This window comes from Protopterus annectens, chromosome 8.part0 (assembly GCF_019279795.1).
Source record: "Protopterus annectens isolate FY-2018-M chromosome 8.part0, PAN1.0, whole genome shotgun sequence".
Taxonomy (NCBI): Eukaryota; Metazoa; Chordata; order Ceratodontiformes; family Protopteridae; genus Protopterus; species Protopterus annectens.
Window position 1 is genome coordinate 329,359,418 of NC_056741.1, and position 18,446 is coordinate 329,377,863.

General features: G+C 39.7%; 1 protein-coding gene across 3 annotated transcripts in view; it reads left to right on the top strand.

Annotated features, from left to right (window-relative positions):
* The window catches only part of GLRB (glycine receptor beta), a 1,402,573-nt gene that overhangs the window by 243,538 nt on the left and 1,140,589 nt on the right, over positions 1–18,446 (top strand). For all 3 annotated transcript variants that reach the window (XM_044079822.1, XM_044079823.1, XM_044079821.1), the window contains exon 3: positions 9,823–9,929. In XM_044079822.1, coding sequence (XP_043935757.1) covers positions 9,823–9,929 — 107 coding nt within the window. The remainder of the gene's footprint in view (positions 1–9,822; positions 9,930–18,446) is intronic.

The following is an 18,446-nucleotide window of genomic DNA, read 5'->3' on the forward strand; positions in this document are numbered from 1 at the left end:
TGCATGTAGAAACATATTTACAGAAGTTTCTTTCCTATAAGGTCTATATCCTATTTTTCCATCTTCATGAAATAAAGTTATATCTAGAAAATTAATCCTATTTCTATCAATTTCATGAGAAAATTTTAAACCATGATCATTATTATTTAATTCTTCAAAAAAATTCAAGAAATTCAAAAATCTCACCACTACATATTAATATGAGGTCATCAATGAATCGCTTATAAAATATTACATTTTTTGATAGAAGGAAGTTAAATAGATATATGACTTCTCAAAAAAGTCCATATAAAGGATGGCATATGAGGGCGCAAAAGCAGCCCCCATAGCCGTCCCTTTGATTTGGAGAAAAAAATCTTTGTTGAAACAAAAATAGTTATGGGAAAGACAAAATTCCAACAATTGTATCAAAAATGAGGTTCTAGGACCATCTCCCAACATGGTTTGAACAGCTTCAAGTCCCCACCTTTTATTAATATTGGTGTATAATGCCTTCACATCTATCGTTACCCAATAGTAACTATAGTTCCATTTAATTCCACTAATCTTATCTAATAAATCTTCAGTATTAGTGATGTGAGCTGAAATTTTAGATAAGTGACTTTTTAAATGGAAGTCCAAAAAAATATTAACTTTACTCAAAAAAGATTCCTTGCCTGAAACTATAGGTCTCCCTGGCGGCTTTATTAAACTTTTGTATACTTTGGGTAATGCGTAGAGAATTGGCGTCAAAGGTTTTTTAACATATAACTTGCCTACATCACATTGATTCAAAAAACCAAGACGTTCCCCTCTTTCCAAAAGATTCAACAATCCACTGTTAAATTCAACAATTGGGTCACTATTTAAACATAAGTATTCATCTTGATTCTTTAACAAGTCAAAAACCATTTCACAATAGTCTAATTTATTTAAAATTACCCAATTACCACCTTTGTCTGCACATTTGAAAATAAACTCAGTTTTAATTTTTTTCAAATGTTTTAGAGCCATCCATTCCTCTTTATTTAAATTGTAATATTTAGGTATGTTTTTCAGACTCTCCATTAGCATTGATATCTCCTTAAATACTATTTTAAAAAAAGTTGAAATTGCTGGCACTTTTATGTTAGGTGTGAAAGTACTCTCAGATGCTATAGGTGGAACAATCAGTTTGCCATAGCCCGTAAAGACATTTCACCATCATCAATATTATTAATTGTGTCTTCCTGAATTAAACCAAAGTCAGCATGTTCATAGTCATAAACTGATAAATTTAGTAATTCATTATCAACACTTTCAATAGTGGTATTATGAATGTCAGTGTTAAAAATTTCACCATTTGAATTCATGTTTGCACTTGTATTCATATCATTATCATTATAGAAAAAAACTTTCAAGTACAATTTTCTTATAAAATTTTTAAGGTCAAAGTAAATATCACTTAATGAGGGAAAAAATGTTGGTACAAACTTACTTCCCTTCAACAATACTGAACTCATTGCTTGGTTAACATTTAAATTAGACAGGTTAACCAAGCATAAATTCTCATCACATGAGTTACTTACTCGCTCATTCCTTAAACCGATTCCTGCCCTTACGTCCATTTCTCCCTCGACCAGATTTGTTGGTCTGAAAGGAGGCATCAGGCGCAAGAGTGTTAGAGGAAGAGCCGTTAGTACAATCTAAGTCATTTAGTCCATTATTAGAGCTAGAAAAAGTCACATTTTTCACACGATTTCTTTCTCGTTCCCCTGAAGACGCCGAAATGCTGCGCTGTGTACGTTGATTTCGCGGGTTTTTTCGAACCTTGGATCTGCTTCGTGAAGTATCTCGTTGCCATGAAAATAAGACTCCACTCTCGTAGTCCTTCATGTCGCGTAAGAGCTTATTTCTTTTCCGTGATAAGATCTCTGTTTCCATTTTACTTATTTTATCAGTAATTTTTGCAAACTGCACTTTGAAACAGGATTCCCCCACCACCTCATCCTGTAAATGCAGAATTTCATTTTTAAGCTTCTCATGCGCCCTTTGGTTCCGCTTAATTAATATGCGGAGCCACTTGTTGGTACATTCAAGAGATGCTGCTTTCCACTCATTAAGCAAATCCTGTTCTTCTTCCATAAATTCAGCAGCAGGTAGTTTATCAATATGTAGACCTCTAGGAGTTAAACTTAGGTCTACATACTTTTCCAAAAGACAAGTATCTAAGAACAAGGCAATTTCTTTGTTCATTAGTCTTTCTAGGGAACAGAAACGATCATCAGTCTGCTTATTTGTGCCCATGTTCCAGATGTCAAAATTGGAATTGCAAAACTTTTTCTCCCTTTGACTTACTATTTCAGCGAAGCAAGTGACATCCGCTAGATTAGTAGCTCCACTCGGTAACATGGTGACTGGCAAACAGGTGCTGGCGAAAAAAACTAACCAAATCCACAAACACTAGTGAAAATACAGCAAAAGTGAAGTAAAACACACAAGAAACTAGCACCATGCCAGTAAGACGTTTTATTGCGATCTGGTATCTCGGCTTTTCGCCTTCAAATGGATCACAAATATTCAGTGCTGTTAACAATTATTTATGCAAGTTTATTCAAAGTTAATCAGCACCAATTAATCAATTATAACATTTTCTAAGCAAATTTAAAGTGCTCTGCCAATATTTCATCCTACATATCTAGCGCATTTACATAAAATAATATATTAACATCAGCTATCTTCAAAATTGATATTATTAAGCAACCCTGGCTGCCTCCAGAGTGCAGCAGCCTGGCAACTGGTCAGGAACACTGAAAGGGCCTATCAGAGAAAGGACCGCAAAAGCCTTGATTTTGCAGACCACCTCTGCCAGAGGGGATATGAGGTTGCAAAAACATGTAAATTTGGAATCAGAAAACTCACCCATCTCTCCAGCTAGCTTGCTAAAACAGTTTTAAAAACATTTGAGACTGCTCTTGTACCGCATCAGGCTTGACTACCTTGGCCCTTCCACACCTACACTACCCCTGTATACCTCTACAAAACAAATTCTCAATGTAAATCTCCTATTACCTTCCACACTTTGCACTTACTACCAGTAATCCCCTCTCTGACGTTTTCTCCCTGCAGCAAAACCCCATCTCATACTCACCACCTCTTGAGTCTACTTCCAACGTCATTAAATTTTTTTTCATCTCTGTATCGACTAACAAATGTACATCTAAGCAAAGGGTAAAAATGTTGCACAGACATACCATTCAGTAAAAACTGCAAGAAAGACTTGGCCCAACCTTCAGCCTTCACTGTGTAATACCTTAAACATCCTGGAGTGCAGGCCCATGGGATATATGCAAATTACCCCTTAAGGACATAACTTTCCTTCATCTACATGGCTTTTGAATGTCAATGACTTTATACATTTTAAGTTTTTAGGAATACAGAAAAGCCAGTCCCCCTGAATCTGGACAGGAGGTTGAAATGACATATACAGGGTTTTCTCTTCAGATTTATGATTCTGTCTCAGAAGACAGCTCAGTTTCTGCCACACCCTGTAGATGTTCTCTTTCTCTGAGACTAGTTCTAGAATGTGTCAGTTTTTTCAGTGGGAGAGCACTGAAGTTTCTTAGGCCCCAAGGAAATACTGTGAGCTGTTATAGAATGAATTTCAAGAACCTGCACCCATTCCTTCAGTTCTGTCAGCATGTGTTACTGCTTGCAGTTTTCCTGACAGTGAGCTAGGTGCCCCCCAAAAGGCTGACAGGATGTGCAAGTTCCTATAAACTCTTTCCAAACCTGCTCCAGGAGCTACAGCTTTAATTAATCCTTCTATTGTTAAACACATGGTTATTTCAGATAAAGATGGGAAGATTATTGTTTAGCATTGGGAAAAAGTGTATGCTTTTTGCAGCTTTGGTTTTTAGAATATTGAATTGTCAGGCTCATGTAACAGCTTGTCCTGACTCAATGTGAAAGTTTGAAGAATGTTTTGTCTGCAGTTTCTTCTTGTGAAGTAAAATCAAGTAATTTAATGTCTTCTATTGTTCAAGTCACTACTCATTGTATACACTGTATGTATGACTCTGCTGATACTTCTTCAAGGGATATGACCACCGCACTGGGGGAGGTTTACATGACTGCATTCTCTGAATGCCCCACATGATGTTAAACATGAGATTTTAAATTCTCATTTGGATAGAGATTTAGTTTTTGGCCCCTGTACTGCAGAGTTATTCAAAAATGTGAGGAAAGGGATAACGTGATACTGGGATTCTCTATTATTTAAGCCCTCTTTTTCAGCTTTTGTAATGGGCTTTCTACCTTCTCATCCAGTTTTAGTGAGAAACAAAGAAAACAGTTTCAATAAAATGCAGGTAAACATATGTTAAGAAGAAAAGGCAAGGGGGTTCTAAGAAGAATTCTGGAAAAATCCTAAACTAAGTTTAATCAAATAAGTCAGAATGACTTTTTAAGAGACATTGTTCCCCCTTCCCACCCTGGCACCCCCTTTTTTTCTTCCTGAAAGTCTGAATCTCTACCTTTCTGGTTGCCAACAGATAGTTCCTCAAGGTTACAGATGGGAGGAAATTCCTCCTTTCCAGGGGTAATTATTATCCTGCAGAACAGACTCTTCTGTTTGCAGCTGTCCATCACATACTGTCCCAGCGAGTGAAAGAACCAGTTCCCCCTTCCCAGTTGGGAAGGGGGTTAATTCAAGGTTGTTTTTTGTGCCAAAGAAAGAAAATGCTTGGAAACCAGTTCTGGATCTTTCTTTCTTAAACTTGCTTGTGATAGTGTGCAAATTCAGAATTATGTCACTCCACAATGTGTTTCCTCTTCTTCCTCATTCAAGTTTCCTGGTGACACTAGATTTAAAAGATGCTGATTTCTATTCATCAAGACTTCAGACATTTCTTAAAATTTTGTATTTCTGAATCATATTATCAGTTCTCTGCCTTACTCTACGGACTATGCACTGCACCAAGAGTGTTCACAAAGTGTCTAGCTCTCATTATAGTTCATTGCAGGTTGTAGGTTTATCTACATTTTTCCATATTTTTCCTTAAATCATTCAGACTAACAAGCTGTGTTTTAGAGGACCATAACACTAATTTACTTTATGGTGTCCTTTATATAGTAAACTTCTTCACCTATCTGGTCCTATTACCGAAGAGAGATACAGTAAATCTCTCATCTCAGCTATACCAGCTTTTCTGCAGCATTTCACACACAGAAAACATCTCATATATTACTGATGTACATTTCTGTTAATATTTCTACTGCACTACCTATATGATTCAACTAATCATTCTTCAGTTCATACTGTTCAGTCTTTCCAAACGTACACCAGATCAACAGTAACTTTCATTCTTAACCTTAACCCATAAAAACAAATGTACAACTTTAATGCAGGCCCATAAGTGTACTTCCTCCTTTCTTTCTTGCTCATTTCATTCAAATACCACCAAACTCATTCCTTACAACCTCAAAACAAAAACCCATAAATCCATATGTAGGCTTACCAACATTATTCCAATCCTGCTAACTATAGGAAACATTAAATTCAAGTCCGGGACTACCATAATCATATTTTAGTACTACCCATAATGGACCTGCACCTCCCTCTTTATCCTTCTGACTTCAAAATGCTGGAAATACAAATAACAAATAAGATGAAATATCTGCCTTTTTAGAATCTTGATCAATAGCCATACTATCAATCATATAATAATGGATTAAAAATGACAATGTAAGCACAGAAAAAAAGACTAGGAGGTGGCACAGGTCTCCCTATAAAGCACACTTTGTGATCAGAATTAGCAAATCCAAGCTCAAATTTGGCGCCCAAATGGATGTTAGCAACAATTACAAAAATTAATAAAACCATAATTCACAATGTTGTGGCATATCTACCTTCATCTTCCAATCTATCAAACTTCCAGCATTTAATAAACAAAATTATTGTTGCTGTGAGTCATTGCAAAGATAAATTAATTGTTGGTGACTAACCTTAACATTATACCCTCAAAATCAAATGATATTAAAGTGCTTCTAGCTGATCATGTCCTTATCCATATAACCCATGAATCAATATGTCCTAATATAACAGCATGCTAACTTGATAATTACGAACATTCTAAAAAGCAGCAAAATTGTTACTCCTCCCTGCCCCGTTAATCACTGTGCTATCACCTTTATATTAACAAACTTTCCCAAAATAGATCTTCTATAACTCAGCAATAAATTTGACAAACATATTAATGACCTTCAATGCCATCTAGTTTCTATAGTCGTAAACATCATCAACCCACTTTTTCACATTTTTTCTACATGGATCTGGGTGTTGTGCTGTTGCCATCTTTCTTGATTCAGTACTATACTCCTGCCTTCTTTAACACTCATGCCTGGCTGTCACAGATACTCTCTCACACAATCCATCCACCTCTTTGTTGGACGCCATCGTTTCCTCTTACCTTTTTCCTGTCTGTCCCAAATCTTCCTCACCAGACTGTCTTCTGCTTTCCTGCATATGTGCCTGAGCCACCATAACATGTTCTCTAAAACTGGAGTAAAATCCTTTCTTCTCAAGATTCCAACTAGGCAGCTGGAACCTTTTTCACAACTCTTAATGTATCACAAGACTGACTATTTCCAACAATAACAAGTTTTTACAAATCCCCAAAATGTGGCTTAGAAAATAATTAAAAGCTCTCTTTGGCCTTAGAAATGAGGGCTGGTATAAATTGAAATGTTTGCCAAATCAGCATACATATTCTAGATTAACAATACTACATAACCTTGCTAAACAAGCACCCTGTAAACACAAAGAAACTTTCAAAAATGTGCAAAATCTCACTTTTGTAGTCCTAAACAATTTTGGAATAGTCAAACCATTCACTGGCCGCAAATAACCCACAACTCTTCCTCACTTACCACAACCCAATGTACCCAAGGCTTACTGCTCTGTTTAGACTTTCTTTATAAATTCTCTAACATTTCCCCTATAATGAATACTCCAACAAACTCTTTCTCCTCCATTCCCTACCTCCTCTCCATACCCCACAGCTGTACCTCAAATGCATTATATTTAAGGACAACAAATGACTGCTAGACCCATTTTTTTCTGATGTTCCCAAAGGTGTACGCAATCTATACTCCTGGTTTATAAAATTCAGCAAAAATTTCATCACAGTCCCTCTTTCTCATATGTACAGCATTATGTTGATGTCAACACATTATGCCAGCTATCTGGAAAGCAGCCTTACTTAAATGAACCACTGCCCAAAGGAGTAAAACCTAACTGCTTCAGATTGCTGCCCAATATCTGTATTATCTACATAAAGTAAAATTCTAACTAGGACAACCAACTTTTGGAATGTACTGAAAAGTACAAACAACTATCCCTAAAACATCATCGAATTTGAATGGTAACCATGTGAAATGCTGGAACCCACAAGAGCGAGTCCTGAAATACAGAAATTGAATGGCTGAAAAAACAGACTTGTAGGTAATATACCAAGTCCAAGATGGACACTTCTCTGAATATTCCTTTTTCTCCATTGGTTTAATTTCTCCAAATGCTTAGGTTTTTACATACCATGACAGGAATGGACAGCATTCTTAAGTCAGGGATTAATTAAAGTTCACTAAATCAGTTTTGCTTCAGTCTTTGACATTTGATACGTGTTCTTCTCAGCACCAGCAATGTATCCAGAATTGAATCTTTTTGCAGTTCATAAAGGGTTACTTTTACTGGTAGCATATCTAAATATATTTGAAGATACAAACGACTGCAAACTGGGCGCCATAGTGGAAAGTGCATCGGACACGGATATCCTTCAGAAGGGACTCACGGAAGCAGATAGCTGGTGCCAGAGCCATGGCCTGAAGTTAAACGCCAAAAAATGTATAGTCATACCCTTCGGGAAAAACAAGGTAACCCCAAGCTACCATATAGGTGGCAATCCACTAAGCACAGAAGAGGTTATCAGGGACCTGGGGACCCAGGTTGACAGTGGCCTTTCTTTTGACACTCACGTTGCTAAAGTGGTTAGAAAGACCTTCTACATTGCCCACCTGATCATGAAGGGATTCACATCCAGATCTAGTGAGGTCATTGTTCCCCTGTACTCTTCACTTATCAGACCAATGATCGAGTACAATGCCCCATTCGGGATGTATCTCACCCGACATCTGCAGCAGTTGGAGAGACCTCAAAAGTTCCTCACCAAAAGGATAAAGGGACTCCAGAATCTGTCATATGCTGCCAGATTGAAGAAACTCCAGCTCTATTCAGTCGCATACCGTCTGCTCAGAGGTGACATGTGCCTGACATACAAGACCATGTCCAACCCGGAATTAATGGACATGCTCCACCTCAAAAAATCCAAATCCACCAAAACCACTAGAGCAAGCGACTTAAACCTTAGCACGGATATAAATAGGACGTGCTGGAGGGATAGATTTATCACTCAGAGACTCCCTATGCTGTGGAATAAAATCCCGGTCCATGTGAGGCAGAGCACCTCGCTGGCTCTGTTCAAGAGAAATCTTGACCTGTGGAAGGGAGATCGTAGATTTACCCCGGGAATCATTTCTGTGTCACTGCTGGACAGAGGCACAACAAACTAATGGGCACAGTATTTTTTCATATAAGGGGTGGTGTAAGCCACAAAACTTTGGGCTAGGCTTATAAATGCCATAGGGCAGATAGCCTAGTATAAACCTATGAACCTATGAACCATGATACCCCTGGCAAAACTCCACATGAAAAAAACTACAGTGCCATCTAAAGTCTGTTTGGTCCCAGCATCATCCCTTGTCTTTTCAGTTCACAGTGGTGGGATTTGTCAGATGGGAAATCATTTGGTGGAAACAACAGATAGATATCAACAAATACAAGTCTCCCCTTCTCCTTTCCTGTTCCAAAGCAGTCAGTCACTGCAGACTTATAGTGCCTTCTTGGAACTAGCATTTCATTGAGAACTAATTCTTTTTTTATGCCTAAAGTGGTGTCCGAGTTTATTTTAAGCCAAACCATCCATCTTCCTGTTTTCATTCCTGAAAGCAAAAATGAGGGAGAAAGGATACTCCATACCTTGGATGTCCACAGACAACTTAAGTACTATCTTGACAGAACTAAATCTTTCAGATCTTTGGATAAATTGTTCATTTCTTGTAAAGGTAAAAAGAAGGGATAAGCTATGTCCAAACAGATGTCAAAACAGACTATTTCCAAATGGTTGTCTAAGGTTATTACCTTTTGTTATACTCACCAAAACAAAACTATTCCAGGCAGGGTCAAGACCCACTCAACCAGGGGCTTGGCTTTATTTATGGATTTTTAGAAAGGGTTGGATTCCAGAAGTTTTCTAGAAGCTATAACTTGGTCCTCTGTGCATACTTTTACAAGGCAATATAAGCTTGATTCCTTCTCTATGTTTATATCAGGCTTTGCCAGGACCATTCTCCAGGGGCTCATGGATGTTTCTCTTTCCACCTCCCCAAATGTGGTAAGCTAGGGTAATCTACCTATAGCTAAGGCTACAGCAACAGTGATCATTATGATGAACATAGTACAGTTGGTAGGATATAATCCATATATTTAAAGCTAGTGCAGCACTGATTATTCAAAGACCTACTGTTATGATTACGTATACTTACACAACTGTACTTTCATGTACCATTTTCAAGCATTTGTAGTTTTGAACTGAGTCAAATGTGAATCTGTAGGGTTTGTTGATGGTGTGGTATGTGAAAGCTCTGTCCAGCTTTGTTATAACTATTATTTAATAGTTTGTAGAAGATATTTTCTCCATCTTTACCTGAAAAACCTTCGTTTTTTTCCTTTTCTTTCTGATCACATAGACAACAGACTGCAGAAGACCTTGCCCGAGTGCCTGCTAATAGCACCAGCAATATATTGAACAAGTTACTGCTGACTTATGATCCAAGGATACGACCGAATTTCAAAGGTTTGTTAAATATATTTCATTTTTTTTAAGCTGAGCATGCTGAGCATTTTGAGCATGTTGTTTACTATTGCAGTTATGGAAAATATGTGGCGGAATACTAGAGAATTGAAGGGCAGTGTAAAAGTGAGAAAGCTTAGCCTTCTCTTTGAGTGCTGTAACCTATATATTTTGATGCAATATTTAAGTGTGGAAGAGATTGAAATTGTGAATACATGATCATGGACTCCAGGATGTGAGGAAGCAAAAATTCATGAAGAGTGACATGGTGGTTGTGGTTAGCAGTTAGTTCCTGGCTATTTTCCCTTCTATTTACAGTCTACAGGTTCTCCCTCTATTCACATGGATTTTTCTGGATACTTCATTCTGCCATATTCCTGAGGCATTCTCCTGGAAAACTTACAGTCCACAGAATTGTCTGTATGTGTAACTTCTGTGTGTGTGAATGTATATATATATATATATATGTACATATATATATATATATATATATATATATATATATATATATATATATATATATATATATATATATATATATGTATGTACATACATATATATATATATATATATATATATATGTATATATATATGCGTGTGTGTGCTCACGTGTGCCATATGTTCAGTAGATTCATATCATAACCAGGATTAGTATTACACCCATTGTATATTACGGTAGACTCCTGCTTCCCTGTAACCTTGAATAGGGTAAAGTAGGTATCTGAAAATGAATGACTCAAACAATTTTATTTATCAGTTATCGTAATTAAAAAAACTGAGAAATGAATACTTAACACAGCTTACTTTTGTGCGTGGTTATGCAGAAAGGGGCCTGAGGATGTTTTAGTGCCGGAATAAATGTACTTATTTTTCTTTTTGTTCATTTATCATATAAGTAAAGTTCTTTTCGCACATTTTTCAACAGTTACCCAAGCCACAATTGCAAGTGTAAATACAGCATGTATATTTTAGCGTACATGTTCAACCAGCTTGGTTTTGCGTGGAGAAAGGAAACTAAATACCTGAAGAAAACCCATGAAGAGACAGAGAGAGCATACAGAAATCAAGCACAGTGAGTAATTGCAGGCCTGAAGTTAATTAATTCCCCTGGTGCTGCAGGGCAGACAGCTTATGACTAAGTTGCTATGCATTCTGGTGGTACTAGGATGTCTGGTCTCCTCCAACACCCCAAAGATATAGTTAATTGCAGGTGGTGATGGTTGTGTCAAATCACTGACTCTCCCATCATGCTAATTTTAAGAACAATATCGAATTTTTGATGTGAAGTTGTCCTATCTCGCCTTCATTCTTGATTGATGGGCTCGGAACCGATCCTCGGTGCCGACTCGGCACCACTTTCTAAAGCTCGAGGTCTTCAGCTAGCTTGTGGCTCCATCCCTATCCCATAATGCTATAGGGCATTCCCCAGATCTCGTTTGCCGCTGAAATGAATCGGGTCATCGCAAGCTAGCTTTGGCTAAGTTTAACTGTTTTCTTCTGATATTTAGTCTTGAAGTTTGCTAGATATTTGCAGTTTATAGTTAGAGAGTGTTATTCTCTTTATCGCGTTAACACGTGTTAATTCTGTTTTTTCTCTTTGATATAACTTTTTGACTAGTTGGCCCTGTACAATCCTTTTTCAAACCGTATCCCTTATAGCTGTGTTTTTTTCTTTGTGGTTTCCTAAGATTAGAAGACATTTACTGGCTAATTGTAGTGAATTGTTAGATAACTGTATTATCTTATATTGTTAATCCTCGTTCATTCCTTACACATAGATATCGGTTCCGAGCTCGGAACCGAGCCGGCCATTTTCCAAGCTCACCTCAGCTTCAAACTCTCGATCTAAACTCTTACCAACAATCCCCCTCTCCCTGTTACCTCAGATTTCGTTTGCCGCGTTGCCATCCAGTCGTGTCAAGCTACTTCTCTTGAGCTAAGTACAGTCAATTGTTGTTTAATTGCTTTACAAAATACTTTTCTGTCAGAAAAGATGATATTTTATTGTCTCTTGCCCTATCGCATCTAGCGTTCATAATTTCCTCAGGTTTTTTTCTGTCCTTTACTTACCATTTTTACCGCAAGGTAATTTTCTCCTTACCAACATGGTAATCCTTTTCCCTTTCTCTTTAATACCTTCGGGTACTCGCTTGTACCATTGTTGGTACTTTTCCATTTGTTAATATAGCAGATAAAAAGGGTAGTCCGGGGTTTAAGCGGTGTTCTGACTGCGGACACACACTGCCTACTTCTGATGCACACTCTTTATGTTTTTATTGTTTGGAAGCTTCCCATTTATCTTTTGAACCACTTTGTACTATTTGTGAGAACTTTTCTAATAGAACTTTGTTAGAAAGGAAAAACAAGCTGATAATTTCAGAGGCTATTTCTGGGTCAGAGGTCTCAACCCCTCCTTCCCCCTCCCGTGGTTTCTAGTGGATCTCACCATCCAGTTATTTTAGGTTATTTGACCAGAGGTAGCCTCTACCTTCTTTAACTTGCAAACTCAATCTGAGATAACAGGGGGAGGGGGATTGTGGGTAAGAGTTTATCTCGAGAGTTTGAAGCTGACGCGAGCTTGGAAAATGGCCGGCTCGGTTCCGAGCTCGGAACCGATACCCATACGTGGTGACTGAATGAGGATCAACAATGCAGATGGAACGTTATGGTAAGACATAACTTCTTTTTGTAGTTATTACCCTAAACTGGTATATTAATCTTAAACTTGTAGCCGTGTTGTAAGGCTTTAGTGTGTCTGCGTGTGTGTGTTTTGCCGTATAACTTTTCCCTTCAATGGCCGTGTTTTATGGCTTTAATGTGTGTGCCAGTATTCATAAGATTTGCCCATTATTAGTAGAGGGCTATAACTTCTGTTTTTTCTTCTATGTCTGTTAGTGTGAATCGTGTATCTATATATATATCTATATAGATATCTATAGATATCTATATATATGTATATGTATATATATACATCTATATATATATTTATATATATATATATATATATATATATATATATATATATATATAGAGAGAGATATAGATATATATATATACACTACACACACACACATACACACATATATATATATATATATATATATATATATATATATATGTATATATATAGTTAGGTAGATTTTGTTGTCAACTCATTTTAGTTAGAGAGTTGTCATCATTTTCACATTGTAGTTGCTGACATTGCTTTTCAGTGCAGTACTGTGAATTGTGCTCCCTTTTACTTGAAGAGCTGCCAGCCTGTTTAAATTAAAAGGCTTATATCTTCAGTTTATTCCTGTATTTTGTTGGTATTGGCTAGTAAACAAACAAAAGATACTAAGAAGACCAAGGTCTCAGGATTTAAAAGATGTCCTAAATGCTCACAAAAGATGTTGATTACTGATGGTCATATTAAATGTGTATACTGTTTAGGAGCCATGCATTTACAGGAAAGTTGTTCCATTTGTCTTTCTTTCAGCTCAAGGGTGTTACAAGAGTGAAAGAACAAGCTGATTCTGAAGGGTTTACTAAAGTCTTACTTTACAGAGGATTTGGAAAAGGGTCAAACTCCTTCAAAAAAGATCTCTTCACCTTCATCTAAGTCTGACAAGGGCTCAAAGAGGCCATCTCCTGCCTCTTCAGATGGTTAGGAGCCATCCAGTAAGATTCAAAAAGTTTTGGAACTGACAACCTCTACTCAGACTTCTACCTTGGCTCCATCTGTGTCGGGGCCGATGGTAGTTAGGACTAGTAGCCAATCACCTATTTTAAATCCAGTGTCTCCTACGCTCAAATCCCCAATTCTACAGTCTGTGGTATCACTGGCACCATCCTCTCGTTCTTTCAGAAGTCTGTCGGACTTGGATATGGAACGCTTGGTGCAGAAGCTTTTGAGGACACCGTCTCTATCAAAAATTTTGTTGGAAATGACCTGGCCGGCTTCGGATCTGGCTGTACCAGATGTTCTTCGTGTTTCACTGTTGCAATCATTACATTTGGGTTATCCAGCTGGCAGGTTGCCCTCAGTCGGTCTGAATTCCAAAGTCTTGGGTCCTGCATCGGTTGCTGTCACCTCTTCCTTGACGTTAGGTCGTCAGGGGTATAAAAGATGCAACCGACGCCATTTTATTCAGTCTTTCTTGCCATGCGGTGCTCGAAGCAGAAGCAGTTCGCAAGTGTCGGTCGGCCGACTCCTGAGATTTTCGTGTTCGAGTTTTAGATCCGAAGTCTTCATTAAAAGCTAAGTACCTAGTTGTTGAAACTTTTTTCTTGCTCCAGACCGATGTCAGAAAAAGTTAATAATTGTATTTCTTGTGAGAAGCAAATACCTCATAAGAACTTTCATTCTTACTGTATTCCTTGCCTAGCCCTGACCACGACGTTGCTAGTTGTCGGTTTTGTGCTAGATTTAACCAACGCACTATTAAGTGTCGGTATGATTTTGCATTAAGCTATTTTGGGCGAAGATTTAAATATACAATGTCGTCGGATAGCCATCCGACTACCGGAGTTCACAAAAAACGCAAAGAAAAAGACAGGCTACCGAGGTCCAAAACCGATGACGAAGTTTCTCTAAGCAAGTTGCCGGTTCACTGGTTCTCAGTGAGGCACTTTCACAGCCCTGGACGCTCGCTACTTTAGAGTTGCAGGCCGCTACCGACTCCCACGTGGAGTAGGCCAGGCTGCTGGAAACTCAAGGTATTGGAGCCTCGGAGATTATTCCCTCAGATGGGTCCGGAGCCGCTGAGCAGGCATCGGCTTCTGAGGGTGTATTCAGACCTAAACAATTATATATAAAACCGGCTTCAAGGACAAAGAGTAAAACACCTTTAAAGGCAAAGAAACAAGTTCACCATCCACAAGGACAGGCCTCCATGCCCAAAAAACAGATGCTCAAAATGGCCGAAGACTTAATTACCTTGCATCCCCCTCCAGATATGAGGCCTAGACAAGAGACAGACTATGAATCTTCAGATCAGGTTTCCATTTCTTCTGATTCCTCTTCTGATCAGGAATATTCTCTTCCCCCCTATGAGGATTCTGATGCTGAAGAATCAATTCCTTCAGCTTCTCCTCCTGAGGACTACTCTTTTGGGGAGACCTTGCATACTATGAGGGAGCACTTCCACTGGGAGAGCCAAGATTTTTCAGAATCTAATAAAAGGCTCAGAGACTTCCTTTTACTACCTCAACACAGGCCTCTAGCTATTCCACCTTTGTTGGACATTGTAGATGGTGTGTTCTCGGAGTCTTGTCTGACCCCTGACTCTTTACCTCCAGCTCCTGTTAAGCCGGACAGATACTACAGGGTCCCTGACTCTCATAAATTCCTTTTTAAAAACCCTACTGCAGACCCAGAAACTATTTCTCAGGGTCCAAAAGGGGTCAAGGCTTCTACTGCAAAAAAACCCTACCCCCTCTGGCAGGGATTCTAGGGCACTGGATAAGTGGGGAAAAAAGATTTACACATCTGCTACTTTGGCTATAAGGGCCTTAGATTGCCAGTTTCATATGCTCAAATATCAGCAATATATCATGACACTGCTTAAACAAAAAATGATGGCAAATTCTGATTGTGCAGAAAACAAAGAAATGCAGGATTTATTGCATGCAGCTGAACAAGTTGGAAAACATACTTTGCAATGTGGGTTTAATTCTCTGTAGGCCTCCTGCAGGGCCTCTGTTACGGGTTCTGTCATTAGGAGGCATGATTGGTTAAAGGAACAAACTCTGCCTGACCATGTTAAAGCAAAATTATTAGATGCTCCTTTACAATATGATACCTTGTTTGGTGTTGAGGCAGAAGAGGTGTTAAAGAAAATGGAGGACAAAGCTAAATCTATGCAAACGGTCAAAGATTTTTTACAGGTACAGCCACCTAGATTTAGCAGACAATGGCCTACAAAGAATTGGTCCTTTCCAGTCTCAGACAGACCTCAAAGGGGCAGATCCAGATGCTTTAGAGACAGATCACAGCCGCAAGGATCCTACAGGCCCAAGCAGTGGAGTGCTTCTACCTCCAAAGGTGGAGAAGACAAAGCACAGATGTCCTTCAAGAATGCAACTGCAGTCCTGACATATGGGTTGTCCTGCTTCAGGGGGCTCGGTCGGGCGCATTCCAAAGTCTCGGTCGTCGTCATCCTCGGCCTCCCTCCCGACGCCAGTACGTTGCATCCGCCCGGCATCAATCTTCATCAGTCTTCTTTGCTTCTTCATTGCCCGAAGCTGCGGAGTTGCCAGCAAGCAACAGTTCGGCTCAGCAGTTGGTCGTTGTTTCTCATCTAAAAGTAAAGTTAAGTCATGGAGTATAAGTTCTTTCCTGGGAAATGTTTGAAAAAAAAAAAAAAAAAATATAAAAAAGTGGTGTGGTGTACAAATTATTACCCTTATTCCATTCTTACTGCCTCCATTGCCTGCCTGGGCCCAGCCCTCCCTGCTGCTGCCCCAGCTTGCTGCTTGTGCTTGCTGGCCCAGGCCAGGCAGAATTTGCGATTTCACATTTTGGCGAATCTTTACGGAATCTTTATATCCGTCCCGCAACCAACCTAGACAGCTCAATCTACGACAACCCGGGACCCCACACCCCCGGCGCCTACACCACACCGACCACGCCTACCTCTACCAGCGTCCGAAGCCTTGAGTTCTTAATTCTACGCCCCAGGCCGGCGAGGCCCGCGACTGGGCGGCGCTTTCGCCGGAGTCCACGGTTTCCCGGAGATTTCACGGTGCGGTTGTTGATTTTCCTCCAGAAACGACCGATTTTCTGTGGACACCATTGCCTGGACGGGGCAGCACGGCCTCTGGGGCAGCTTACCCTCTGCATCCATGTCCACTAAGGCCTTTGCACAGGCAAAGGCTAATGTGAAACCCCAGGCTCAGGCCCCCTCTTCTGATAGACAGATCCTTGACCTGCTCTGCAGATTTGTGATAGACAGATCATTTCTCAGCCGGTTCTCAGGTTCCCTCAGCACCCTGCAGAAGCGGTTCTGCCTGCAGAGCAGAAGATAGCCCTACTGAGAGATGAGACACCCACCATATTGAGCACTCAGATACCCAGATTCAGAGCTTCCAGGGACAGGAGGAACTGATATGCTGGGATTTCGGGATGCGGAGGCCTCCTCATGGATGCCTCCTCCCTTCCCTCCTCCCACTATTTGTTTTTAGTGATTTTCAGAACAAGGGTCTCTGATTTCACAGGAAGAGAGGAAAAAGGCTTCTTGCAGCTTCGCTTAAGCTACCCCAACTTGAACCTTTAGCTATTCCTCCAGTGTTCCTTTGATGATGTATTTCAGTACTCCAGCTTGGATGTCCTTGATGATTCCTCCCCTGTCATCAGTGCCGCCCTGGATACCTCGTCCCCCCTGACCATATCTTACAGTAAGCCCCATGTCCCTGATTTGAGACTCTCTCACAGGGCCCCAATGGCAATATTTCTTCCCAGACTTGTCAGGGCCCTGGGCCCCTGGAAGCTAGCTAGAGATGGAGATGGGGAGGTTTGGGTTACCTCATACTGAGGTCAGATGGGGCAAAACTTTTATTTTTCATTCATTTCAGTACCAATTTACCCACTTTTTTGCCTTTTAGGAAAAAGTTTCCTGAGCCTATAGATTATAGGCAGAATTTGCATTGCAGACGGTTAGCCTAGAGGTTAGCAATAGCAAGGCATTGTGTGTGGTTTCTGGTTTTGGAAGCAATGAAGCAGGCATGCATGACAGGGTGCGTTATAGATAGACATGCTTAGTTGAAAGAACAGCCATGACAGGATGTTATTAAAATGGAAGCTGCTAACAGCTGAATGGAGAACAAGGCACATTTGGTGCTGTTAAACAGGAGCTGTTGGAAAAGGCAAAGGAAAAACAGAAGGGTTTACAGACTGTCAGGATCATGAGAAGTTCAATTATTGGCAGGAACTCAAAATTGAACTGGACTGTCAAGGATTTCCAGACTTTCAAGAATCAGAGATTCAAAAGAGGTGAGTGTAGGAATTGGGTCCTTCATAGGGAGAGGCCGCTCCTACTGGGGCAGCCAATGGCAACTGCTGGGCACCTAAGTGGGCCTGGCATGGCCACCACAGGGACAATCACTCTGACTATCACTCTGTCAACCCACCAAGGCTCAACACAACACCTCAGGGACAAAAACAATCAACATTTTGAAACTACTGGCACATTTTAACCAAGGACAAATGGATTCTGGACACATAATACAGAGGGTTACAGGACAAACACTTTCACCACACCAATGAATGAGACAATGGCAAACCTGCAACAAACAAAAGGGCAACGGCACAAGGGCAAGTTGACCAGTAAAAACAAGGAAAATAAATAAAAAAGAGGCTCAAGCTCCTTTACAACAGGAGCAGTAGAAAAGCTGTTCCTTGTTTAGAAGGCCAAGAAAGTTCTTTCAGATGAGCCCATGTTCAAGACTTTTCCATTCATTGTGCCAAAAAACAAAAAACTGACTAGCAACTCCTTCCCTGTTGGGCAAGGGTCATTTGCTGTAGACTCTCAAAATTCAAGA